Source organism: Necator americanus, chromosome III, assembly GCF_031761385.1.
Source record: "Necator americanus strain Aroian chromosome III, whole genome shotgun sequence".
Taxonomy (NCBI): Eukaryota; Metazoa; Nematoda; class Chromadorea; order Rhabditida; family Ancylostomatidae; genus Necator; species Necator americanus.
In genome coordinates, this window is record NC_087373.1 from 39535821 (window position 1) to 39563082 (window position 27262).

The window sequence follows — 27262 nt, forward strand, 5'->3', positions numbered from 1 at the left end:
TTCTTGATTCAGAGATCTCGCATAAATCAGAAAGCATGTATTTCAGAACAAAAGGACTTCAAATAAAAATTAAAAGTTTTAATTTATAATTATAGTTTTTGGTGAACTTTCATTGGGAACTTCAAAATTTTTGCTATAAAGTCTTGTTCAAGAGTTTTAGGAGTTTCAAGAGTAAAAGTATTTGGCAATTTTTTTAAGTTTGTGAAATCTTTTACCAAAAATTACAATATACGAAACTGAGAGACTCAGAATTCGTTGCTGGGGGAATTTATGGTAATCCAATGATTTAAAAGAACTTCCAGATGATCCATGAATGCCACCACGTCGTTCAAATCTAAGATTCAAAAAACGAGTTGCGTAGTTTGTTTTCGTCGTGCTCGGCGTCGATGGGGTGTCGAATTCGGCCGCGAATAGCGAGCGTCTCAAATAGCGTCCCATTAATGTCATCCTCGAGAAACAACGAGAACAATGAGTCAAATAGTGTTCTTTGCGAGCGTCGGGCGGAACAGCGGTCGTTCGGTCGGTCATTCGCGGCGAGCACATGTCACATGTGTTCCTCCTCTTTTATCCATGGCTTATTCAACGTTAGAATTGCGGAAGGACCGCAGGAGTATATCATCACTGCCTTCTCCTGACCTTAAAGTCCATTCATCTCAGAGATTTAACAGTATCCTCCTCTTCCTGAGTGCTTCCAAGTACTCGCTCCAGTTCTGCCATTACCGTGATACTGTGGAAATAGTACTACGGTCCTGGTTCAGGTCCCAGAGTCAGCATCACCAAAATTCCCCCAAATTTAACTATGAGAACATGTTTTTCAACTTCAAATTTCTAAAAATGTTTCCCTAAGCGTTCACTGTGCGCCCTCACAGACTTTTTTCCAGCAATGACAGGCATTCAAAAATAAAAAATGATGAAAACTATAAATTTCCTGTTCCTCTTTCTTCAACGAGTGAAATATTTTAATTAAACTTCTGTGATACACATAATCAAGTTATGCTCTTTTTTCTCTCCAGAACTCCTTTTTTATTTTATCTTATTTATTTGTTTTTTTGCCATTTTACCCTGGCACCACCACTTTGTCGCTTTGACTCCACTGTATCACATGTCATCGATCTGACATCGCTTTCATTTTCGATGATTTCGTGGAATTATTTCCATGGAAAAATTGAGCAGTAATTTTTGCATTTTCTTTCTTTTTTTTTCGGAATCTCTTCATCATCTTTTTCGAACCCTTATTATTTGCTCTTTCTTCCCCACGACATCAACACTGGGAAAAGGCGCATGAAAAACCGTACCAAAAATCAAGCAAAGTCGAATTTTTCCAGAAAAAAAGTTAGCTAGAACACAGGTTTTTCATGCCATTAATTTATGTCGAAATGCTACGGATCTAAATTTGCTGTGACTGCATTTCAAAAACTAAACTTTATTTACAGAACGAAAAATCAGACTAATATTCTGTACTCCAGAAACAATGCTGATTCCGATTATCTATGTTGTGTGTATTGTCAGCGAAGCTCTGGGAATAAGTGAGTTTATTTTATTTTAAAAACTGCTGTGTTTATTGATAGCGATACTTGTTTAGAAGAATGAGTTAAAAATTTTATTTGATTTTTTTTCGAAAGTCCTGGAGGAGTGATCTTCTAACCCAATATTCCAGTTGTGTATGTAATTTCTTAGCCATATTGAAATCCCCTCCATTATCAGACCATTTAAACATATGGTGCGTCCCTCCTATCTATATCTTTCCTTTCCATGGGTAATCCTCTAATATCCTCCTCCTCTAACTAAGACATTGGAAAGTAATTCTGTTACCAAGAAAATTAGCCAGAAATTAATAGAATTAGAAAAGAAAAGGAAAAAAATTTCTCTGCAATTGAATGATGTCTTTTACAAAAAAACACACACACTTTCTCAATAGAAACAAGACTTCAAATGAATAAGTGAACAAAAAATATCTATTAAAAAAACAAAGGAAAAAATTCATAATATTTTAAAGTATAAGTGTCTTAAAGGATAAAAAGATCAATTCTTTGGGGTTTCCGCTTGCGTTGTTCTTTCGCTTTCGACCTCAATTCGGAATTGTCTGATGTTTTTTTAAGAATACGTGTGAGGTCAGCCGATTTATCGAGTCAACGTTTTTAACCTCCCAGACAAGTTTGGTGCCAATCTATCGACCTCAGCAAGATAAAAGGCCAGCCCGGCCTTGGGTAATCTGCCCGTCTTAAAGGCATCACTCCACGAATCTGAGGTGGTACGGACTTCAGATGGAGTATTCGTGTACGGGATCGTAGATTATGGAGAGGGGGTGATTCCGTCTATTTCTTTCTAATTCCCGTAAAAAAAAGCGGCCCGAAAGATGCGGCTCCGAGCGTTCCGGCGCGCTGTTTTCTACAACGAGTTCGATTGGAGCGCGCTAGCATTGTGCACGCACCGCATATTCCGGACGGTTTTTTACGGCAATTAGGAAGAAATGGACGGAATCACCCTTCTCTCCATAATCTACGACTCCATATAGGGATAATTCACCTGAAATCTGCATCGCCCCAGATTCGCGGGGTGATGCCTTCAAGGAGCGACCATGAACTCACAACCGAATCTGTTACTACTCGGTTACTCTCCACACCGGTCTCATCCTCACGATTTACACCAACGAAAATTTACCAAAATTCTGTACTACTGGTGATTTCGGGAAGAATTTGATGAAATCGTTAGTTTATATTTTGAACCGCAGCCCAAATACGTACAGTAAGCAAGCAGAATTAGATCAGCGAAAAAATATAGCTCCTCATACTCGTTCCCAGGAGGAGGAATGTTATCATTCTGTAATGTGAGAACGATTTTGAAAGAAGAATTAGCGATCAGCCAATCAATCGATGGATCGACAGTTGATCGTACGGATGAAGTTCGACTAATGAATATCTATTTTTTTTAGTTCCAATGTTCGGGAAGTGCAATTTTGCCAGCAATTGCGAGAAAGGAACGACATGTCGTTTCGAGATTTGTCTTCCGCAGGCCGATCCGGTACCCATTTACGCTTACAATCTCATGGATGGCGAAGAGGTAGCGTTCACCGTTTGATCGTACAGCAATTCGTGCTAAATAGCAAAAAAAAAGAAAGAAAAGAAATAGAGATAAAATAAAGCAAGAACTACGAAGAGCATGACTTTCTGTTCCACCGGAACGACCGCGAAACGTTCACCCCAACTCGGCCTTTTTTCTCGTTCCAGCAATAGCCGCTCCGCTTTTCGGATGCGCGTCGCGGTCTCTGGGTGGATCACGTGACCGTGATCCAAGCGTGGTTACTGTATTTCTTGATTATTTGCAGATATGTTTGGATAAAGTGGAGAAATTCGGCCAAAGCTTGAGATGTAATTTTTTTTTTGAAATTTTCAGAAGTCACTGGAACCGCCTAAGAAAGCTACGTCACCACTTCCGTTGCCCATCGGATTACGGAAAGCGCTCCAGAATTCAATGCAGCAGAACAGCCCGCCTGTGGAAACTATTCATAACGTCCTCATTCAAGCACCGTCATACTCTGCACCCGGGGAAACCCTGCTGAAGCCATGCCCCGTGGGTTGTCTTAGGTAAACGCCTCTCTTCCTACCGTACTTCTGAACCATTGTAGGATCGTTGGAGTTGCTGGACCAGCAAAGAAACCATAAACTTCATGGAAGTACAGAAACAGCCCACCTCACTTTTGTTTTATGCATAAAACATTGTCAAAAAAAATAAATTTAAGTTTTTTTTTTCTCCTCATTTTTTGATAGAACGCGAGTTAATTTCACTCAGCACACCGTTACCACTTTTCTTCTACTCTTGATGGCACCTTTATGGAAAAATAAATAAATAATGCGCAAAAAAAAGAAAGTAAAATAAAGAAGGGTGAAAGGAACTCTTGTGAAGGAAAATAAACTAGAACACACATATAATTGTAAATAAATTTGATGAAAATGGTTACTTAAGTAGGTTCTTGGTGATTGCAATAAAAACATAATTTCACATAAAATATTTTTCAATATTTATTATTTATTTATTTATTATTTATTTAATGTAGAAGATAGAATGTAGAATGTAGAAGAAAGAAAAACCACGGAGTTACTGCATTTCACTACACACATTAAATCTTTAGTGAATAAATGAAAATGAATGAAAAATAAAAAAAATGAAAAATAAATGAAATGAAGTGAAAAGTGAACAAAATAAATATTTTGGATAAGGTTCCTCCTGCTTTTTGTATGAGAAAACCAAGTAGAAATCCTCAGAACCCTTAGATCTTCTATATTGAAACTGCTCAAAACTCTGAAATTTTTGGAAAAATTTCTTAAACATGCTGGTTAATTATTTTGCTCGATTTTTTTTTAGTTGTGTGCTGGGTCGATGCGAGTGCTCGGCTGTTGATGGCAACCCCTCAGCTCGATGTCCCTCATTCAGTCAACTCCGGTCTCAGCCTGCGGTGAAACCAATCTCCAACCAGGTGACCTTTTTCCTCTGATTTTCCCTCTCATTTAAGTATAACTGAAAGAAAATCTGGACCTAAACAAAAAACGGGAGCAATCCGTTGTTTTCGAGGAAACGTGACTGTGCTTGAAGTTGTGTTATGCCGGTTAGCAAGACTTTATGTAAAAAATAGGGAGTCTAAAGAGCCTCTGTACAGGAATCTCTCAGAAAAAAGAAAATTACACCCAACAAATTCCAGTAGAACGCATCCAGGACGTGGAGTAACCCCAAACAACTCCCTAATTCTAGAAAATCTCTCTAATGAAAACTTCAGCTCACGAAAATATTCTCTAAAATAATTTCTCTCCTTGGAGAAAAATATGTATAATACAGCAAATATCCCAGATTGAACGATTGTTTATTTGTTTATGTCTGCACTCGAGGTCCCACAAAACGCTTGAAATCCACCTTGTTTAGGCTTTTCCTGGAGAACCATGTGAGCCGAGCACGGAATGCACCGGCGGCTCGGCGTGCGTTCGCGACCGATGCGAATGTCCGCCGGAACTGCTCGCCAGCGGTCAAGTTTGCGTTTCTCCGGCGATCCTCGGCTTACCTCACAGAGGTTTACCGGGCTATCACTACAATTCTTAATTTTCATGACGTATTTTTGACAATTTTTGATAATTTCACGTATCACATGCCTATTTTCTGTATTTTCTGTATAAAACGAGAACATTTTTCCAATCTTTTTGAATTTTTTCATTTTCAAACAAACGATTAGAACTCAAAATTAAATAAATATAAATAAATAAATAAGTACTAATAAATTACTACAGTATGCACTGTTTTCCTCGCAAAATTCTCCACCTTCTAACCTTAATATCCTCGTATCTCTGTAGATCACAGCTAAGCAGTTTTTTTTTCATTTATAAATCACGTGGGCAAAATCTCAATTCTTCAGATTTTCCTTCGTATCGGAATTAATTCTTTGAATGTATATTATATTCTACTTCTTTTGTACAACATTTCTTTTTCTAATGCATCAAAAAAGTAAAATGAAATCATTAAAATCAATTAAATACAACAATAATTCTTCTATATTTGGTAATAATTGGTTGTTATGAGGTTGATCAGCGAGAGTACAATTTCAAAAAAAAGCTTATATTCACGCCGAAATAGAGGATAAAGGATAAATTCGCTGGCGTGAATTAATCCGCTTGGGACCTTCGTCCACACGTTCACTTCAACTCAGAATCGTTTGAGGTTTACGAACGTGTAACTGGTTTATACAGTAACCTGCCGGGGCGAAGGGATGTGTTTTTACTCTCAGACAATTCTGATAGCAATTTATCGACCCGAAGATGAGGGATGGAAGCCTTGGTGACCATTAGAGCGAATTTGATCTTCCGATCGATCGTGCAGACACAGCGGAACCTCTAACCGATTGGGCTACATCCGCCCAAAGTCGAAATAAAAGTCGAATCATAGCTATGCAAAATATTTCTCTCGAGCTGCTTTTTTGAAATATTTATTTTCCTTTTTTGTCATTGTTGCTGACATTGTTTGTTTTATGTACTGATTGTGGAATAAATTTGAAATAAACAATGAAATATACTGTAGAAGAAGCGATGACCACATGATAAAAATTGGATGGCGAAGAAACAGAGCTTTACAGAGAGAATCTGTTTTCTCCTGAATAGGTGGATGAACCTACATACTTTGTTGATCATCGGTCATCGCTAGATCGAGCGTTTTTTTTTTCTCAGGAGAAGACATCCTGGCCTTGTTGACGGATTGTTTTGGACTTTATTCTCATTACCCTATACAATTAAAATCTATATAACTTATAAAACCTACAAACCTATATCTATAACCTACACATTTTGTTACATTTTTGTTATATTATTACATATTTTTTAATTTTTATATTTTTATATTATATTCTTATTTATTTTTTTCCTAAAAAAGAAAAATCTATTTTTTATTCATTCAAATCTATTTATTCTAATCTATTTATTTTATTTAAATCTATTTTTTTATTATATTATTACTACAAAACATTATTATTACAAGATAGTGGTCCATTTTAGCAAATAATTTATATTCCACCAACGAAACATCCATAAAAAGTCCAAGTGATTCCGATTTCAGAAGAAGAAAGCATGGTCAAAAGTCGGTGGAGATTTCTCACACTCTGGGGAATTATTTCCACAGCCTAATAAATTTTCGCGGATTTCCCACACTTATTTGTGGATTTTCTTACTAATACCATGAAAACGTCTGGATACATGAGTTACAAAACTTCATGAGAAATTGAAAAATTAATTACAACTCACAGTAATTCTTCCAGTGTGGTACAAAACAGTTTCTTATAAACTTTCGTTGCATTTGGTGAACATCGTTATCATTGATCGATCGATTACTGGATTTCGGACACTGAAAAAATAGAAATTTATGAAGCGTATTGTGTTTTTCTACGAGAAAAAAGACGCTGAATTTTTTTTTTTGACATTACAGAATAAACTCATAAGTGATCAATTATTCTAGTTCATTTTTTTCTCCTTATTTTTTTGTGATCGATTGCAGCAAACCCATTGAAAATTTTTCTGGCGATTTCCTTTGCATGATAAACTCACAAAGCAGTCACACAAATCCTACTGGTTCATTTTTTTTACCTTTTTTTTGAGTAAACGATTGCAACAAGCCCCATGGAAAATTTTTATAGCGAATAATTGCGGAGAAATCGTGAGCATTCAGACGTGTTAACGAGAAAAAAGGGTTTTACGGCCAGATTTCACTTCTTCCAAGAAATTCTTCTTCTCAATCAATTTTTTTTTGACGCATCGCTCTGACTAATCCTAATTCTGTTTAAATCCTAAAAATATTTTGTAGCAAAGACGCAATTTGCCTAAAACATATAATATATTAACGGCAATATCCGCAAAATTACATATGAGAGAGGACTCAGGATATTATTAAAATTATGTCGTCAAAATCACTGAATCAATTGTTGATCAAATAGAATAATTAGTGTCAAATATTAATTCATAACAGCATAATTTTAATTTTACTTTTATTTGTGGTAAATTAGTTGATAAGGTAATAATTTTAACCCCAACAAGCAATAAATATTAAAATTGAAGAACTACATAGTTGTTAGATTTAATGAACCATTAGTTTAGAAGAACAAAAACATTGAGAAAAACGAACAGACTTAAACATTTTACACAATTTCAACAACCAGGACAACACCTAATGTTCTTTTTTCCTAAATTTTTCCTTTTTCTTTTCTTTTTCCCCCTCTTTTTGTTTTCGTTTTTTGAATTTTCTAAATTTATTATTTGTAAAGTAGAGATATTTATTTTCTTATCTACCAGAGGAACAAACACGGTTGCGATAAATAAGGAGAACTATGAGGAATGCGAATCCCAAGAGAGAAGGAGAATGACATGAAAAGGAAAGAAAGAAAAGAAAAAAAGAAGAAGAAAATAAAAAGAAGAAGGAAAAAAATTGAAAATGAATCGAGAAATGCTGAGCGGGAGCGTCACGGCGTGACCAGGCCAGAAGGTTAGACGATCCGACCATTGATCTTCAATAGAGGTCAAATCAAAAATGATCTACACTTGGTAGTGGCAGATTCGCGCGGATTTTTGTATCGTTTTTAATGGATTTAACGAGACGAGATGACTAAAGCTGAATCAGAATTGGTTGCTCCTTTTTCTAAACACATCCACCTCAGTATTAACAGTAAAATATTTGTACAATAAAGAGGATTTTATCGATTACTCCAAAATCAGCCCCGGTAAAAGTGCACTATTACGGTGGATTTGATTTTCAGTTAGGTGCAAGCAGGCATGGTAGAAAAAAATAAGAGGATTGATCTGAAATTCGTGGAATACAAATCATTTCATTTCTCTCTCTTCTGCAGAACTTCTAGTGAACATCGTTAAAATTTTTTCTACTGTTTTCGAGTGACTTTTAGAGAAATGAACTGCATTTTTTTAGATACATGAGATAACTCTTGAGAAAAATTCTTGAAAATTCTTGGCTGAGGGATGAGGATGGGATTTTTTGGGAGGTATCCCGCTTAAAAATGCATTGACACGATGAAAACACTTCTCTCATCGATGTTGTAAAATTCCGTGATTTGTTAATAAATATGTTGTTTTTTTTCACTGTTATTTATTGATTAACATGATTGTAAACAAGAGTTAATCCGGAGTCACTTTTTACTGTTTCCTCGCCCCCGAAAAGGTACTAATAAGAGCTGACGCTACACTAATAAGGTACATACAGGGTGGTCCACGGGAAAGGTCACGCAAAAAATTATCCACAATTTCGCATAAATTAATCCAAATAAGAAATTTTTTTAATGAATAGTCAGAAAATCTTACGTAACTCACGTCCCCACACATTCTATAAAGAATGACCGCCTTTAACTTCAGTACAAGGATCCAATCTCTTCCGGAAATTCTTGAGGATGCGTGGATTTCCCATGCCACATCCAGAAGAATGGGCGGGTGTAGCGCAATCGGTTAGAGGTTCCACTTCCCTGCACGATCGATCGGCGGTTCGAAACCGCCCCAGTGCCAACCAAGCCTTTCTTCCCTCCGGAGTCGATAAATTGGTCTGGGAGGATAAAAACACTGACTTTAGACACCGTAAGACATTGTAGGGGCCAGTTACACGTTCGTTAACCTCAAACAATTCTGAATTGGAGTGAACGTGGGGGGAATCCCATCCTAAGCGGATTGATTAACGCCAGACACTTTATGTTGCTTATCCTTCGCGTAAGAAAGTAATCAATAATTTGATTTTCATTTTTCTGAATAGGCCCAAGTTAAATAGGACATGGTCACAGCAATTAGTGAGGATTTAATCGGCTCAAACGATTATCGCACAGTAATTTTATTTGTTGTTGTGTTGTACTTTATGGACATCCTAATACCTCAGTGAAATTACTGTCGGACTAAATTTGCACTATTTCTTATTCGAATATTTTTCAAAGCACTGGCCCGTTTTTTTTTTTTTCGCAGAGCGTAACATCGCGATTTCGCGGAACAAATCGCTTCGTCATCAAATCTCGAGATTTTTTTTTGTTCTCTGTACGACTTGATGACATCCTGTAAATTGCTCAGATCCTTATCGAATCGAATGGATCGATTCTTGATCGATACATACTAACATTATTTTTTGAACGTTTCTCAAATATTTTTCTTCATAAGTTTTAGGATTTTCATTTATTTTTCCTATCTATTCGCTCTACACTGGAAAATGTGTCTCCAATGTTTTCTAGCATGGATCAATAGATCCATTTTTCCGACGACAATTTTTCTTCAAACGAATTTTACGGAAGTTTACTGCTCAAAAAATGTTGCTTTTCACTATTTTTTGCACTGGTTTCTTATATCATATGTAATAGAGGCAGATTTAAATTATAAACTCCAACATGACAAGAATTTTTGTCAGGATTGATTCAGAAGATGATTTCTTCTGCAACAGTACATATTACTCATCCATATTTACCTTCTCTCATATCTTTTATGGAAACGAATAATTAAAAAAAAATGAAATGTGTATATAAAAATGAAATAAGTGGTAATAATAATAATAATAATAATAATAATAATAATAATAATAATAATAATAATAATAACAGTGATAATAATAATAATATGTGAGTGTTCTTCTGTGCGTCACGACAATATTCCATAAAATGGAAAAGTTTCCACTGCTGGAAATCGAACCAGGGCTACCCTAGCAGTCCTAAGTGCTCGGACCGGACGGGATGGCTTGTTTTGAACGTAGTGTGGCCGCAAGCGTAGTGATTTTCTTCAAATTTTCGCAGACAATAAATTAAGGAGTTCAAATTAACTTTGTTCATGACTTCTTCATATGATCCACAAAAGGGAAAAACTCACGGCACCATAAAATATCAAACCATTTGTGTGATAGTTAAAGCACCATCAATAGAACCATTCAACTGTCAAATTTCATCGAAATAGGACTTTAATACGGTATCGATCGAAAGATTTCTGTGCCTTAATTTCTATTTTCACCTTAGCTAAGTTGAGTATCGGACCATTTCGTAGGCATCAGGTATCCGAGAGGAGAGGTTTCTTTTATTCCTGTGTTAAGGAGTGCTTGTAAACCTCTCCGAGCATGTTCACCTCCAGTTCTACAAAGTAGTAAAATTGATTAATCCTTCGATTATATCCATGAATTGAAATGAATGAATTTTTTCACACTCAAAAATGAAATTTTTCTCCTGAAAACCCTCAAAGATGGACTGCATTTTTCCTGGAGAACTCAAAAAACGAAGAAATTGTGGTGCATGATCTTCTCTAGCCAACATATATTATGACAACACTTTTTTTTGCACGCTTTACTGATGTAACATAAAAGTAATAAATAAAAACAACAACATGCAAACTGCTCATCGCCTCACACTGAAATCAAAAGACATTTGCCGCCAGCAGGGGTCGAACCTGCGACCTTGGGCTTATTAGACCCACGCTCTAACCGACTGAGCTATGGCGGCTGTCATCGCACTTCGTAAACATTCTTTGAGAATCCAACAGCAACTGACTCCTTCTATTTCCTAGAAAATCACAACTTTCTGAGGAATCTAGTCTTTCCAGCACTTTGAAACTCGAGGATCATTTCATGAAATTCAATTTGTAGTTTTTCATTACGTTTTTTTTTTCACTGCTTCACTCTAACGAAAGCATTCAATTCAATCTCTTCAGATGAAATTGAAATGGGAGCGACCACCGCTTCGACGAATCGAATTCATTCTGTTTGTTTGTGGATTTTTATCCGTTATTTTCTCATTCAACCTCGTCGAAAAGTACGCTAAAAGACTGAAATTACTGTATAAACAAGAAGAAAAGTCGTGTTCTGAACATTTTTGTGACAGGTGCGATTTTGATCGAATCCGTTCGCTACTCATTGGTGACAAATATCCTCTAATATGTGGAAGAATTCCTAGAAAACTGATTTTATTAGTGATAGGGTGGAATTAGTGAGGGGGATTTGGGTAGGACTACACCATAGGTGGTACGAAACCGCGCTGAGGCCAACCAAGCTTTTCATATCTCCGAGAACGTCGATAAATTGGTGCTAGGCTCGGCAGGATTAAAAATATCGATTCATTCGGAACCGGATCGATTCATCGGCTCAACCCTTCCTCCAAGTTATTGTATAGGTGAACGCGCACTTCTAAACATACAGACAATTCTGGATTGAACGCGTACGTGGGTCTCAAGCGGATTAATTACGTCGGACACGTTCTACCGGCAGATTATTTGTAATCTTTTTCACTTTTTATAGTTATAATTATGTTACCAGTGATATATGTCTCAGTGGTCCCACCCATCCTGACGGTATTCCATCCGGACGGCTAGAAAGACATCTTCACAAGTGCAATTTAAAAATGTCTCCATGAAGAGAGAGATTGTTCTATGAAGGGAACGCCTTCAGTTACTTTTTTTTCATCTCCTCAGTCATTTTCTCACTCAGTCCATTACGGAATGTCTCTGAAATAGTAGCAAATCGATTCAGATCCTCGATTTGGTCGTCATGTATGTATTGAGTTGAGGTAAAAGCAGCGAATTTTTCCTTGAAATTCCACCCAAACACTAGCAAGAAAAACAACTCCAAATTTCAGTTTATGAGTCCATATATAAACTATCGCATTAATTTAATCCCCAAGCAAATTCCGGATCTAGCGCTTCTGGAAGGATGCAAAGAGTTCCCCAAAGTTATCACCTTAAAGGCATCACCCCACGAATCTGAGGTGGTGCAGATTTCAGGTGGAGTATTCGTATACAGGATGGGAGACTACAGAAAGGGGGGTGATTCCGTCCATTTCTTCCTAATTGCCGTAAAAAACAGCCCGAAAGATACAGCTTCATTCGTTTTGGCACACCATTTTGTACAGGAGGTTCGATTGGAGCGCGCCAGTCTTGTGCGGCGCCGCATCTCAATTAGCAAGAAATGGACGGAATTACCTCCCTCTCCGTAGTCTCCCATCCTGTATACGAATACTCCACCTGAAATCTGCGCCACCTCAGATTTGTGGGGTGATGCCTTTAAGCGAGGAATAAATACGTCAAAACCCCAACCTGCAATCATTTCACACAGTGGTTGATGATTTTTTTTTACTACGAGCCTAGAATGAAGGTCCTGGTTTTAATCCACTCGCTTTGAAATCCTTGAGATCAGCACAACAAGCACTTTCCCAAAAATTCTTACGTAGTTGGACATAGCAATAATAAATAAATAAATAATTGGAAAAGAATTACGTCCGAATATGATTCCAAGATCCACAAAATGACAATGTCCAGGTTTTGATCACATTGTTACTTCTATTGAACGAGAAACGTGGGAATTATGCCAGAAGTTTAGAAGAAATGTAAAAATAGGACAAATTAATGCAAACAACTTTTATTTACATATTAAACACAACATTAAACTTATTTTTCATTGTCATCAACCAGCGCATAAATGATTTTTTCCCTGATTTTGAAGTGAAGAATGTATTCGTAACGAAACTAGCAGGAATAGATGGATAGTGGTGACGACTAGGCGATGCTCCAGCGAGTCAATTGAGGTCAGTGTCCTCAGGAATTCAAAAACTGCTCACTGCTGATATCTAATGGTTTCTTTATCTACTTATTTATAGCACCAAAAACTAAAAATTCAGAAGTTGGCATCACTTCAAGGTTGGGAATTGGTTGTAGTGGTCGAGGACAGCGCCTCCGATATCCTTGACATGGATGGCGTGCATTTAATCACATTCAATCAACACAATCTTCCAGGTAAGCGACCAGAAATCAATTAAATATGCAAAGGAAAGAAAAATTCAAAAATGATTATAAATTTTATTGAATTATTTTGCAATGATTGCAGCATATGTAATTCGATTAAATTACAAAATTTCCACTTTTGCACGGTCCCGGAAAAATGAGTGCGAATCCCAGATGGAAACTCAGTTATTGTTACCGATCTGTTAACTCTAACGGATTCAAAGTAATCACTAACCATTTTCATCGAAGAAAATTCATTCAAAAGGACAAAGGAGAAAATGTATTGGAAGACTCAAAACCGTGAAAGCATTGGAAGGGTAAAGTTCTTCTGGAAGACCAAGAATTGCTACTAGGCCCCTAGCAGAAGAAAATTGTATTGAAAGTTATCTCTAAAATTCGGTCTGGAAAATCCAGGAAAATCTGGTCGACAAGCTTTTCGTGAGATATGAGTTAAAGGCATCACTCTACGAATCTGAGGCGGCACGGATTTCACGTGGAGTATTCTTATAAGGGATAGTAGATTATGGAGAGAGGAATGATTTCGTCCGTTTCTTGCTTACTGGCGTAAAAAAAAACGGCACGGAAGATGCTGCGCGTGCACACGGCTGGCGCGCTCCAGTCGAACTCGTTGCAGAAAGTAGCGCGCAGGAACGCCCAAAGCCGTATCGCCCAGCCCGTTTTTTACGGCGATTAGGAAGAAATGGACGGAGCCAACCCCCCTCCCTTAATCTACGATCCCGTATACGAAAACTTCACCTAAAATCCGTACCACCTCAGATTCGTGGGGTGATGCCTTTAAATAATGATTACTGTCAATAATAAATAATAATAATAAGTAGGAATTAATAGCAATAAATAAGCAAGTAAGTAAGATATTCGTACTACTATATTATTAATTAATCTAATTGATTTTTGTTTTTTTTTTTGGTGACTGACCGAATTTCAGAGCTTGAATTCGAGTGGGGAACTTCTCTTCGTGGGTATTCGATGAAAAATATCGGTTATCTTTACGCTATCAAAAATGGAGCGAAATATATCTATGATGCGGAAGACTCTATTACTTTAGACGGTGATGCCATTAAAGTTGTAAATTTTTCTCTAGAATTTTTCCCACCATCCAGCAAAATCTGCACCTGTTCACCTCTAAAAAATTTCGGTCCGAAAAAAAACCAAGTTTGCTAAGTTCTCAGAATAGTTTCCAAATGCTAATTGTTTGTGAATTTTTTCCCCCGTTCGAGTGCTGCCTCAGCGCTATGGAAGGACAATGAAATGAGGGATGCTACCGCCACCAGACAAAAAAAAAGGGACAACTTCGTCGTTTAAAGGCAGCATTCCACGAATCTGGAGTGGTGCGGATTTCAGGTGGAGTATCCGTATACGGAGGTCGTAGATTATGGAGACGGGGTAGTTCCGCTCATCTCTCCCCACATCAATGCAAACAGCCGCCTCCAGAATGCTGTTTTGTACGACGCCATCTATTGCAACGCTCCACCCATTGCGCCGCCTCCGCCCTGTGATTCGTCGAAAATCAATTCGGAGTGCCCCGATAGACAGTAAGGGACGCTAAGCGCTGCAAGGGTGGCGCGCTGCAATAGAAGGCTTCGTACAAAACAGCATTCTGGCGGCTGCTTGCAGTGATCCGAGGAGAGATGAGCGGAACCACCCCGATCTCCATAATCTACGACCCTGTATACAGAAACTCCACCTGAAATCCGTACCACCCCTGATTCGTGGTGTGCTGCCTTAAGGTTTTACAGTAGTCCTGGTAAAACCCAGCCGAACTCTAAAATCCAAATCAAATTAACGCATAATTTAAACCAAACACTCAACGTAATCATTATGATTTCCAATTTCATTCACAACAAAACCTTACGCGAGAGGACGGCATTCCCTAACATTTCCTGAGAAATCTTTTGGTCCCAAATCAGGATTATATGGCGGATATTTGAAGATTTTGAAAATCAGGTGACGCGAGAATACAAGAAAGTGATAAAAAAAGAAGGGATTTTTGCAGTAGAAGCTGGACGGAATTTTATGCATTAGTTCAGGATACTAAATAATTTTATCATATTACACTTTATTCCAGAAGGAGCTGTTAAAATGTTCGACTATGACAAAACTACGAATGGGCTATGGTTCTATGTAAACAGCAAGATGAATACCAGGTATAAGATTACTGTAAGCTGTACTAAACTACGAAACGAAGTAAGTACGAAACTACTGTAGATATTATGCACAAAATATACTCTTCATCCATGAATTTACTCCCGCGATAAGGTAATTACTAGGCGAATGCCTTGAGGGGAAATAATCAGCGCGTGAAAATCCTTGAAAATGCAATTTTCAAGCGGCGGTTCACGCAAATGCATACGCACGCGATGGTAGCACTATTGCTCACAGGAGAACAAAAACTCTGGTATGAACTATGGTCTGAACGCAGAATTAAAATAACATTGGGAGACATCAGAGAGCACTGAGACGCGCCTCCCCTCAATATTGGAGAATTCCATTCCTTTCTAAATATGATGATGGATGCTGCGAATTCTTTTTTCAGTGCAAGGATCTTCAATCCATATGAATTTTTCGGGAATAAAAATGCCACATCTGGACTCGTCTCCAGACATTTTAAGGTTAGTTTGGCGCATAATATGAAAGATGTCGAGAAAGCTATAAAAACATCAGTCCTTATGTTCGCCTGGATGACCGCGACGCACGATCGAACGGAGCACGGCCTTAGGCAAAGCGTGTGCGTACCAAGCAAAAAACCCCACGAATTGCGGCGAGCGCGTCGCGGTCGGCAGGCTAAACATAAGTACCAGCGCTTGAATACCGTTCTAACCGTCTCTGCTTCAGAATCATACAAACGCTAGGAAACGACTACGATTATGCAAGGAAAGACCATCATCAGTAGTTCAACATGGATTGGTGAGAGGAGAATCCAGAGCAATTTCCAGGTGAACAATACTGCTCTTAAATATAGAGTTCCTACCATATTGTGTCATAAATAATATTCAAACACAGAAAATTACCAAAAAAAAAAATTCATGTGGGTGTCGGAAAACGTTTCGATTTTTTAAGCGATTCCGGAATCGAAACAGGCGCCGACGACGAGTTCAACAAGTTTGCTCCTCATATCAATCTTGCGCCAGGTGAGCATAATCCGTGCTGGTTCGTTTCCGAAGCATAGAAGGATACGGTACTCGCAAGGTAGAAATGAACAGGATTTCAAAAGAGAATAGAACAAAAACGTCTTTGAAAGCCGTCCAATTTTCTTCCGGAAATCTGTGACCTTTGTGCGGCTCTCAGAAACGAGGAACGGCCTTCGATGAGCTGACTCTCGAGAAAACAAGCTCGATATGTAGAAAGCGTTTGTATCGTGGTAACACGGAATGGAAATCAGCGACCAGGACAAGGAAGTAAGGAAAGTTGTCCTCGAACAGCAGCTAGACAGGATCTGAGCAGTGAGCCCCGCTCCATTCTTCTACGTTCAGGTCTGGATCATGCCGAAATCCTCAGGATGATATGTAGAGAGCCGGAATTAAACATTTAGCTGAGAAATCGACCAAGACATTAAAAAACTACGACATGCACTTTAAAAATTTGGAATATTTTTTCTGTTGTCTTTAGAAACTTCTGGATATTCTTATAAGATCAATTGCAGTGGCTAAATATAGCAAATATATATATATATATATATATTCTTGTTTGTGTCCAGTCCAACACTCTTTTTCCAGGAGTATTTTCTGCGTGGGATTCCGCTAACACTCTTTTCCATTATGGCGCATTCTTCGCCCTTTTTGTCCCAGTATCCGTTACTTCTAGGTATTTTATAAAATAAGCATTTTTCTATGTGGGACCAACATTACTTCGAGTAATTTCAGGAGCGCAATGGTGATACGGTCGTACTACATCCAGAAATTGTTGCATTTAACTGGCGCCAGCGTTGGAATCCATCCACCAAATTCGGTGATGAAAAGAGATGAGGAGACGAGAGAAAGACTTCTTGACGATGGGTGATCTACAAGGAACACTCGATGCCACTGACTGAAAGGAATCCCGTGCTTTTTTTCCAGAAATTTAACCGTAATCTCCAACCAAATGGTCGAGTTTCTGGAATCATGGAAATGTAATCAGAGGCGGATCGAAACGTGTATGCTTGCATTGGCGAAGGAATTTAGGTACGAAATGAACGAGTACTGTTTCAGGAAAATAAATTGCTCATAAAAATCCGAGTTCAGTGATAGACACCTTTGGAGCGAAGCAGATCTTGCAGCTGTATCGACATGGATTAAGGTGCTTAGACGATTATCGTAAGTTTTCCTTCCTGACATACTCCGTTCATTAGTTTTCTAAAATCACGCGAAAAATTTCTCAAAATCAGTGAGTAAGTTCCTCAAAAATTAGATGAGATGTGCTGTAGAAAAGCTTTCACTATTTTTTTTAATTTTTATTATTTCTTACTATTTTCGCCTTGTGTCCACTATTTGATGGAAAACACCAGTCCATTTTTGGGAGTTTTATAACACGATGAGAATTTCTGTCCACAGCAGAAAGGAATTGGTCGATACTCCGAATTTTCTGGTTTTCCTGCACTCTAAATGGACTGGAAGGATACTGTTCATTTCTTGACAATAGAAATAATCAAAATTAAATGAAAATTCAAATAAAAAAATCAAATCAAAAAAATCAAAAGTCAAAATTAATTAATTAATGTAATAAGTGTTAATTAATAATAATATTAATATAAAATGTATAAGATTCATCTCATGTTTTCATTACGGTTTTCCACCGATCAGAGCAAGCTGCATCTTCCTGAGTGCTGTTCGAAGTTAGCCCGTTACGAATATTCGAATTCTTCGATATAAAAATCTTGTAGGACATTCGAAGAGATGAATCATCGACGCAGATACTCCGACTATTCGGATGCGCCTAGCATTTTGACCAGTAACGTTCGAGCGCTTCGAATGACAACTTATTCGAAGGATAATATTCTAGCGAATTCGAATAATATCCTATATAGTCGACATTTCATCGAGCAAAATGAGAATGAATGAATGAATGATAGGATTGGATGAATTGGCCGCGATAAATGCGTTAATTCAGAAAATGTTCAGCTCAGAAGAAAATATCAGTTAATTTTCAATTCTTACACTATTTAGGGGAGTTGTTCTGCAAAAAAATTGTGTTTCCATAATCCATCCATCTCCACCATCCATTAGCAAAACAAATCCATCTCATGTCCAGGAAGAAAAAAAATCCATAGTTTCAGCTACAAATTCCCCAAAATCACCGTCGAGAACCCGGATTGTGCCTTTGTGTTTGAGGAGAATACAGGTGGTCAAAATTGTCGCTATGTCGGTATCGATTTTGCCTCATCCACTTCAAGAAACAGTGCTTATACGGTATTTGAGCACTTATTTAAAGCAGCTCTCTTACATCTCCATCTCCCCTATCACTTATGATTTTCAGAATTTAGAAATTGCTCGTCAAAGGATTGATGCATTCAAATCCGTAGATGAATGGTGTACTGTAGGCGGTTACGGTTGGAATTCTCGTCATATTTTTCCATTTTATCATCGGTGTCCGCGTCGTACGGAACGCATTACAGAATCGAACTGCCAATATCCTACTCCATCTCAATTGGCGTTGATGCATAGGAAGGATTCGGTGTTGACGAGTAACATGGATACAGTAAGTTTGAATTTGAATTGAGCCAAGCACTTGAATCAAACCACCAAAAAAAAAGGAAAAAGAAAAAAGGTTAACAGTTGACCGAAGGTGTTACGCTATGTATGTGCATAACCTCCATAACAAGGGTCCCACTAAAAGCCTATTAATTTTCCCAAAATCTTCAACGTTAGGTTTTTCCAACCTCAGTGCATAAAGTACGTACGAATTCTTTCTTTTCCTTCATTTCTTCTCTACGGAAGAAGAGAAGAGGGCCAAATTTATTTCCTGAGTCTCCCCAAGTCCATGGTCAACGAATGGAGGGAGTTTAGTCAGTAAGAGGTCTGGCCGTGACTCCACAGTTGACGGTTCAAAACCGCCCCAGGACAACCATGTACTTCATTCTTCCGATAAATTAGTACCAGAGTTGTCCGCAAGGATAAAAAGGCAGGCCGGATACATAGAATGGCCCACGCAGGTAATTGTTTAGACCGTTTATGGATTAAGAAACCTCAAACAATTCTGATTTGTAGCCAAACGCATTGCTGTAGATCCTGTAGAATCCTGCACTGATTTCGTCAGCAATCTTCTAGTTATTGATTTTTCCTTTGGAAATTAATGTATAAAAAAACCTAACACTTTTAAGGTATTAGTCGTAATCAATAACCATCAACGGAAGACAGGGATGGGGCTACTGCAACGACTCTATCAACCATACTTTGGGATCACAATTTTCTGTGGGACCTGGAATCCGTACGAATATCGTGACGATGGTGAGTTAATAGGGAATGAAACCGCCTTAGCCACTACCTCAACAGTGTAGCTAAAATTTAAGCGAGATGATAACATGAGAGGAAAGTGAGTAGATTTGAGTCCAGGTCAATATCCGGAAATGATTTCTCCGTTCAACTACATCCATCTTTCGGCGGCTGAATTGGTGCAAGGTGTCTTTATGCATTATTGTTTGGCGAAAGTCCGAGAACTCAGACTTCGAAATGTTCGAGGTGAGCCGTAGGACTCAATTTCTTGGATTACTAATAGAAATAATATAATAGAATACTAAGAATAAAAGTAATATAACAGAATTGAAAGCTGATTCTGACCTTTCATTTTATTTTCAAAAAAAAACATTTTCCAAAGAATTACAGCTATTTTTATAGCATAACGTATTTGGAATCATATTATAAGAGTATTATAAACTACTACAATTATAAAACTGAGAGTAATTCTTTAAAAAAGCAATTTCCACACATTAAAAATATTTTAATATACGTAAGGCTTTCTCTGAATACTATCAAAACATATGTTTACCAATCTTAATCATCCTCCATGTATAACTGAACCATTTCCTAAAAATTCTAACTTTTTGAAAAAAAAATTCAGGAAAAAACTGGTCAGAATTCAAAAAAGCTCAAAAACTGAAAGTTATATATGAATGATACGCTAGTTTAAAACAATAATTAAAAACGATAAAGTGTGTGAAGTTTACTGTAGTATAAACATTTCCTTTTCTTTTTTTCTATTTTTTAAATCCATTTCTCTTAATTCTTCGAGAATATCTTCTTAGAAAAAGAAACCCCTATCATACGTACTAGTAAATCTACTAGAAATTCTTCATTTTTTTATGTGCCCAAAATATTTGCTTAAGGATACTTCCTAACTGGAGACGATGCAATTTTTCAATTCTGGCATAAGATTGATCTTAGTGAGATACTGTATCCAGTATGGGTTATACAATCACGACGTCCTTCCGCTTGGTGGCGTACGGAATACGGCAAGTTCGCGTAAACACACTGTTTCTTGCGTAAAGTGTTTTTTTTTCCTTTTGCACGAAAACTGATCTCCAGGAGCAGCTAAAAAACAGCCACGACTTAGCCTTCGAAAAGATAAACAGAAAAAAAAAACTGAGGAACTAAAGAAATGATTCATGTGAAACAAAAAAAGGGCTGTAATAACATTGTTTTTTTTCTAATGTGCCTTCTATTTATTTATTTTTTCGTAAAATTCACGTCAGGTGGATTTCAGGTGGAAATGCCGCGAAGCGTGCGAAAAAATTATTCACAGAAAAATATCGGGATAACGAGAAAGTGAAAGAACTATGGTCATGCTATGAAAAAGGAGTAAGCCGATGTTTTTTTTGTTCTGATTTTTTCCAATGTTCTCAATTAAATTTAGGAAATTTAAGTTTGAGTTTTAAACTAGAAATAGTTTTTTTTTTTAACTTAAGAGCTCACTAACTCACTTAATTTGAACCCACAAAAAAAGGCATCAATTCAATTCCCCTAAATTACAAACTTTCCACAGAAAAAAATCTGATTTCCAAAATTCTTCAACAGAAACCGTCCCTCGAAGGAAACTGAGCGTTGTTTCAGCTGTTGGAAGGAGGTCACTTTCTGGATGCTGCCTCACACGTTGCAAATGATATCGGTTGGACATTGAGCGATTTGTAAGATTTTTTTTTCTTACAAATCCTTTGAAAAAAAATTTTATCCCCATTTTCAGCTTCTACATTCCGCAAAAAAGATTGGCTTATCTAGCCGCAGCGTTGGAAATTTTCTATGAAGCCCGTCTTTTCGTCGAGCTTTCCATGTACAAACTTCTTCATACTGTGCCACACAACAGGTATTATCCTTAAAAAAAAGAAATAAGAACTTGGGATTCGGGAATTTTCATCATCCGTACTGAGAGACCCATCAAGAATAAGAGGAGAGTATTTAGTTTCAAACCCACACAGAATTTCAGTTGGACCATTTATTACCTGTTTCTTTTTCGGTGTGTCTTGTATGGGGAAGAAATTTGAAATGGATAATAAACACAATAAAATAAACAACACTTTTTGTGGTGACCAAAAAAAAGTTGAAATTTTTATGTGCAGTCCTTAAGGGTCTCGGATTGAAAAAAATCCCATAGAATCTGATTTTTTTTTTACGGGGGGGGAAAAAAAAAAAAAAAAAAAAATTTTTTTTGGTTTTTTTAAAAAAACCCGGGTTTTTTTGGTTTTAAAATTTTTTTTTTTTTGTAGAGGGGCCAAGGGGGGTGTTTTTGTCCTTTTTTTGTGGGTAACGTTTCGGCAATATCGCCTTCTTTGGGGCCGAAAGGGGTGAAATGAAGACAATCGAAAACCACCGCCCAACAAAGCCACGCAGACGTGGGCCAAGCATCCGGAAAAGCCAGCACAGCGACACCCCCCGAACCAGGCACAACAAAATCAACCTAAAAACGGAGCCCGCGAGGGAGCATCCCTCGACATTTTGGACCGGAGTGGATCCAAAAGCCCCAGAGCCGCGCGCCCAATCGGGTTCGCGCGCCAAAATCGGATCTAACTTCAAAATCTTCCGAGACGCCGCACCCGACCACCCAATGCAGGAGCACAATTTCCTTTGCCGTCCAGGTGTTCTTGATTCGAATACATAGTGTCTAGCTGTTCCCTATGTATTCGTCACCACACTGTACACACAAATCATAAAACAACACAGAACTCAGCAATCACCCTCGTTGTACCGGGCATATTTTACACCCGGTGTCGCAAAACGATCATAAGGCGATTACGAATGAGTATTTGCTTAAGGTTACTAGGGGGAGCTCCACGATGGGACAGATTCTTCAAGTTTAGCTTTCCTCGACACCGCCGAATAGCAGCGCTAACCTCATCGGAAATAAATGGTACACAAAGGGACTTTCTCCATACCAGATTTATTTCGGGTTTGTGCTCTTTTGTGATAGACCGCAAGGGTGTAGCCGTTACTGACCGCAATTTTCCTAGCAAGCTCGATAGATTCTCGTCTTTCTTCTCTTCCAGTCAAACGGAGGGGCCGACGAAACATGTTTCGACTACCGACCTTTAACTTGTGGGGATGGGCAGAAAAAGGAACTAAGATATTTTTATTACTGGGTTTGCGGTACCACTTTGTCCTGTGCGTTCTGTTTGAAATATGCACTTGGACGTTAAGGAAAGGTAACCATTCTCCTTGGGCTTATCCCGAGTGAACTTTATATATTCCGACTGCTCATTTAAAATCTTGAAACAGTTGTCCATCTCTGCTTGAACGAACAGACAAGGAAACAGTCGCGATATATCGGCAATATAGCAAAGGTCGTGTTCCCAAATCGGTGCCCAATCTTAGCCATGAAAGCAATGGCGAGCGTTGGCGCCAACCGTTGCCCATGGCAAGACCCCTGATTTGCGCAAAATAGTTGCCCGACCATCTAAAACAGTCATTGAACACCCGAGAACAACCATCAACTGCCCACGGAAAAGCCAACATTTATAGAGCTCTGGTGTTCAGTTAAAAGCCAAAAACGCCGCATAGCCGAGTCGTGGAACGTCGACAATGCAGTAACATCGAAAGACTCCATACGCAGAGTTATCAAAATGCGTGTTCTTTAGGTGGTCCAAAAACATATGGGTCGTAAGGTGGCGGACGAATTTTAACAGCGCACCAACACTACGTTTAAGAACCAAGCGATCCTACGGGACCTCCTACGCAGCTTAGATAGGTCTTACCTGAACGTTGAAGGATCTTCAGAGGCAGCCACTATCAGAGTTCAGCTTGTGAGTTTTTATTAGGAGGTACAAAACAGGACACGCAGGTAACTCTGTTTTAAGCCGGGTCGCAGTCGAGGGTGGTAATGCGTGATTTGCTGGTACTCATCCATACCCTATTGAGTCTACGGTGTTGCGCAGAAATCTCGACAGTGGAAGAGCGATAGAGGAGCTGTCTCGGAGGTACATAATGGAGGGCTTCGCTAGATGACGAGGAATGACTACAAATTCCCCACCCTGCACTGGTGGATAATCTGATAGTTTTAGATTAACAAGCCCGAACTTCCCTAATGCCTAAGCGCTGTCAGAGTGATGTTTGGGGACACTTCCCGTCTGTAGCGATCTAAAACGTTGAATAGTTCATCTGCAAAAAACGGATACTAATATCCACCACTGCGTTAGGTCCTGTTGCTAAAAAGTACGGGGAGGGTATAGGCGAAGCGCTTAGACGCGCGGGCAGTCTCAGTGGTTTTATTTTGCTTTTGACGGAGACGATCTGAAGTCTGCAGATTGCATGCGATTTTTCGCAGAACCGCGGTAGAAATAGGTTGAGATGGAGAGAAACTAGGTCCTAATTCCAGCGCTGATTGTATGTTCTTTGATATAGAAATGCCTCCCAGTACGGTAACTCGAGAGGTGGCAGACAAAGATTGCTCGTTAGCAGTAGTTTCGCGATGGCTAAGGCAAAGCGAATGTTTTTGATACTTTTGTGCACATCACTGCGTGACCCACTAAGCAAACTGTCGAACTTTTTCCGTAAAGCGGACTTAGTCTTAGACCGGATAGAATCACATATCGAAATCGACCCACCCACTATTCTCCTCCAAAGGCGTTCATCCAAAAATCGTAACATGACAATTCTTTCGACAAACATTTCTGATATTAGCGTATAATTCGTCTTGTTGGCACGTAGGCATGTCGAAGAAGACGCGTTTGGATGTCCACCAATTGTCTGTTGTTCTTTGGTACACCGCACAGAACGTGAAGTTGCTTTTGATCTATGAACCTTGGTACCACGCAATGAGTCAGACAACGATGTAGGAAGTGGATGGATTGGCGAGACACTGTGTGCGAAGAATCTGTCACCATCGTGGAGCTCCCCCCTAGTAACCTTAAGCAAATACTCATTCGTAATCGCCTATATGATCGTATTTGCACGACACCGGAGTGTAAAATATGCCCGGATAACAACGAGGGTGATTGCATGAGTTCATGTGTTGTTTATATGATTTGCTGTGTACAGTGTGGTGACGAATACATAGGAGAAACAGCTAGACCACTATGTATTCGAATCAAAGAACACCTGGACGGCAAAAAAATCACGTGACTCCACTGCATTGGGTGGTCACAGGGTGCGGCGTCATAACGGAGAAGATTTTGAAGTTAAGATCACGATTTTGGCGCGCGAACCCAGCATTGCGGCGCGCAAGGCTCTGGAGGCTTTTTGGATCCACTCCAAGAGTCCAAAAATGAATCGCAAAGAGGAATGCCTCTCCATTACGCGGGAACTCGCGCCTTATTTAAGGTTGATATTTGATTGCGCTAGTCACCTCACATCAGGTATCTAGCAGTGGCAGGATAGTCAGCTGATGCTAAGGTACGATGTTTTCTTTCACGGATAGCTATGAGACCCAACGTAACTGACGTAGGACTTTCTTTGTTGGGCGGATAAGGCGTTTGATCGGATTAGTCACGTTCGATTTCACCCCTTTCAGGCTCTGAAGAAGGCGATATTGCCGAAACGTTAGCCACGAATAAAGGACTATAACAACCTCGTGTACGGCTCTACTAAAGAAAACAATTATTTAAGTCTAAAGAATTCGTGTGGCCGACTGTTCTCGACCGATGGACCCATGCTCTAGTGATCCAATCGATGATCTACCGATCCAAACATGATCATAACTTAGTTCTGACCTCTCTTAGTTGGAATTTTCTTGCCATAAACATGGAAAGTACAGTGCTCTATGGAATAGTTCTCTAAGGCAGATTCAGACACATAACGCGGTGAGATCTTCAGGATTTCTAAGGAACCAGTTATGTACGAATAGTTCTCCGAGAGTGAAAGCAAAAAAAAGTCTTAAGCGCAATGATTAGTTATATGTATAGCAAGTAAATAATAAATAACTAGTGGATGCACGCACGTTTCGAAAAATTGTTGATGTGTGATAGAGCAAATCGATAAGTCGATAGATCGAAAGCGTGATAGCGTCGTGAAGCCTATTCAATCCAGAAAAAAAGAACCGTATGTCTCAAAAATACGCATTCACTCTATTCGCTTATCGTTGCCTAACAGTTTCATTTTCATCTAAAGCGTTTCCCAACGAAGGTACCGCGAAAATATTGGTCTTTTCCAAAATGACGTGATTACGCGGAGTGCTGAGACGACACGAATGCCATTGAAATGCTAAACTGAAGTAGAGGGGTAGCTGTTCCCAGTACTCATTGAATTCAGCTGAGAAAAGAAGGAGAGTAGTGCCAGGACGCCGGTGACAATGACAAAAACTTCTTGGAGAGGTTTATGACAGAGACAGTGGCCAGAGTCAGCAAAAAAAAACGTGTGTGACCTTCAGGAGATCACGTACGCAAAAATACGATAGAACGCATTCTAAAAATTCCAAAAAATCATAAAATGGATTTAAAACTAGAATAAAATCGAATAATCCAAGGACTTCGTGTACTGACATGAAATTGAAGATTAAATGCCGGAGAAAACATGTAGAAAGTTTCCAGGAGTACCAAAAAAAAAAAACAAAACCCGATCCTATTGGGAGGCGGGCTCCGACCAAGCCGTATTCTCAATCATCCATTGTAGTATAGTAGTGTGGTTTTTGCTATTATTTATGAATATTTAACATTATTTTCCAGGCTTCCACGTGAAAAATTCGCTTACGTACCTCTACAAGTACGCGAACGATGGAGAGAATATTATCATCCGAACCTTGTCATGATCCATCCCGTAAAAATCAACACATTTACGGATAAAGGCAAGAGAAAAGAGTTAGTCAAACACTTTTTTTGTATCACAAAACTGTCCAACGTCACGGCCCAGTCTCATTTCTCTTGTGGATTTGATAGTTTTAATTCGTTTTTATATTTTTGTGAATTATTTTCAGGTTCTGTGAAACAGTTATAGAAACATACGGAAAAGCATTGTTTCAATGTGGACAATAAAGCATGCAATCGATATTTGAAATTCACCATCTGCCTTATTTTCCTTTGTAGCAGAATGGGACTTGAGATATTTTAAATGTCTCTACGTACCTCTTGTAGCCGTCAGCTTAAGGATTCAACTCATGTTTGTAGGGAATATAGATCCTGTTTATTTCTGTTATTATTATCTTATTTCCGTTTTCTTCTTTTTTCTTCTCTTTTCTTTCATTTCCCAAAAAGTTTCACGACCTTAGCGCGCTTTCGATCTATCGACCTTTTGATTTGCTCCACCCGCATCATCGTTTTCTCGAACCTTCTGTGCATCCACTCGTTACTTATTAATTACTCGTTACGTACTGTTAAATGTGGCTAATCGTTGCGTTTAATGCTCTTTTGCACTCTTTTTGTCACTTTCAGACACTTTTCAGCCTTCGTACATCGCTGATTCTTTGAAAATCGCCTGATTTTTTGTGAATGTATAGCTTAGACAGAATTCTATTATATAACCTAAGGATACAACAACTTGACTACAATGAAGATTGTAGCCTTATTTAAAAAAAACCAGTAACTGTAACTGGGACCAGAATAGGAGTAAATAGTGAGAAGTGAATAAGAGTACTGAAAAAAAAAAACACTCAGAATCATATTTAGCAAA

At 38.5% G+C, this 27262-nt stretch overlaps 1 protein-coding gene across 3 annotated transcripts; it reads left to right on the forward strand.

Annotated features, from left to right (window-relative positions):
- Nucleotides 1-1471: 1471 nt before the first annotated feature.
- On the forward strand, nt 1472-26628 carry RB195_012383 (uncharacterized protein; the record flags this gene model as incomplete). 3 transcript variants are annotated; one of them, XM_064194202.1, is made up of 20 exons in its annotated part: nt 8918-8971; nt 13145-13259; nt 14194-14316; nt 15334-15412; nt 15802-15877; nt 16101-16201; nt 16326-16396; nt 16982-17069; nt 17129-17260; nt 17321-17425; nt 17486-17557; nt 18517-18649; nt 18717-18938; nt 19561-19687; nt 19793-19918; nt 20940-21034; nt 21287-21360; nt 21417-21536; nt 26323-26454; nt 26571-26628. In XM_064194202.1, 20 exons carry the CDS (start codon nt 8918-8920, stop codon nt 26626-26628), a joined length of 2103 nt encoding a protein of 700 aa, XP_064051786.1. The 3 variants fall into 3 exon arrangements, with proteins under 3 accessions (XP_064051784.1, XP_064051785.1, XP_064051786.1); XM_064194203.1 differs by lacking the exons at nt 15802-15877; nt 20940-21034; nt 21287-21360; ... (1 more) ...; nt 26323-26454; nt 26571-26628 and adding exons at nt 2938-3060; nt 3394-3570; nt 4915-5059 and having other exon boundaries at nt 8883-8971; nt 15334-15452; nt 18717-18789; nt 18856-18938; nt 19793-19929; XM_064194201.1 differs by lacking the exons at nt 8918-8971; nt 13145-13259; nt 14194-14316; ... (15 more) ...; nt 26323-26454; nt 26571-26628 and adding exons at nt 1472-1526; nt 2933-3060; nt 3394-3584; nt 4363-4474; nt 4915-5088.
- Between the last annotated feature and the right edge of the window lie 634 nt (nt 26629-27262).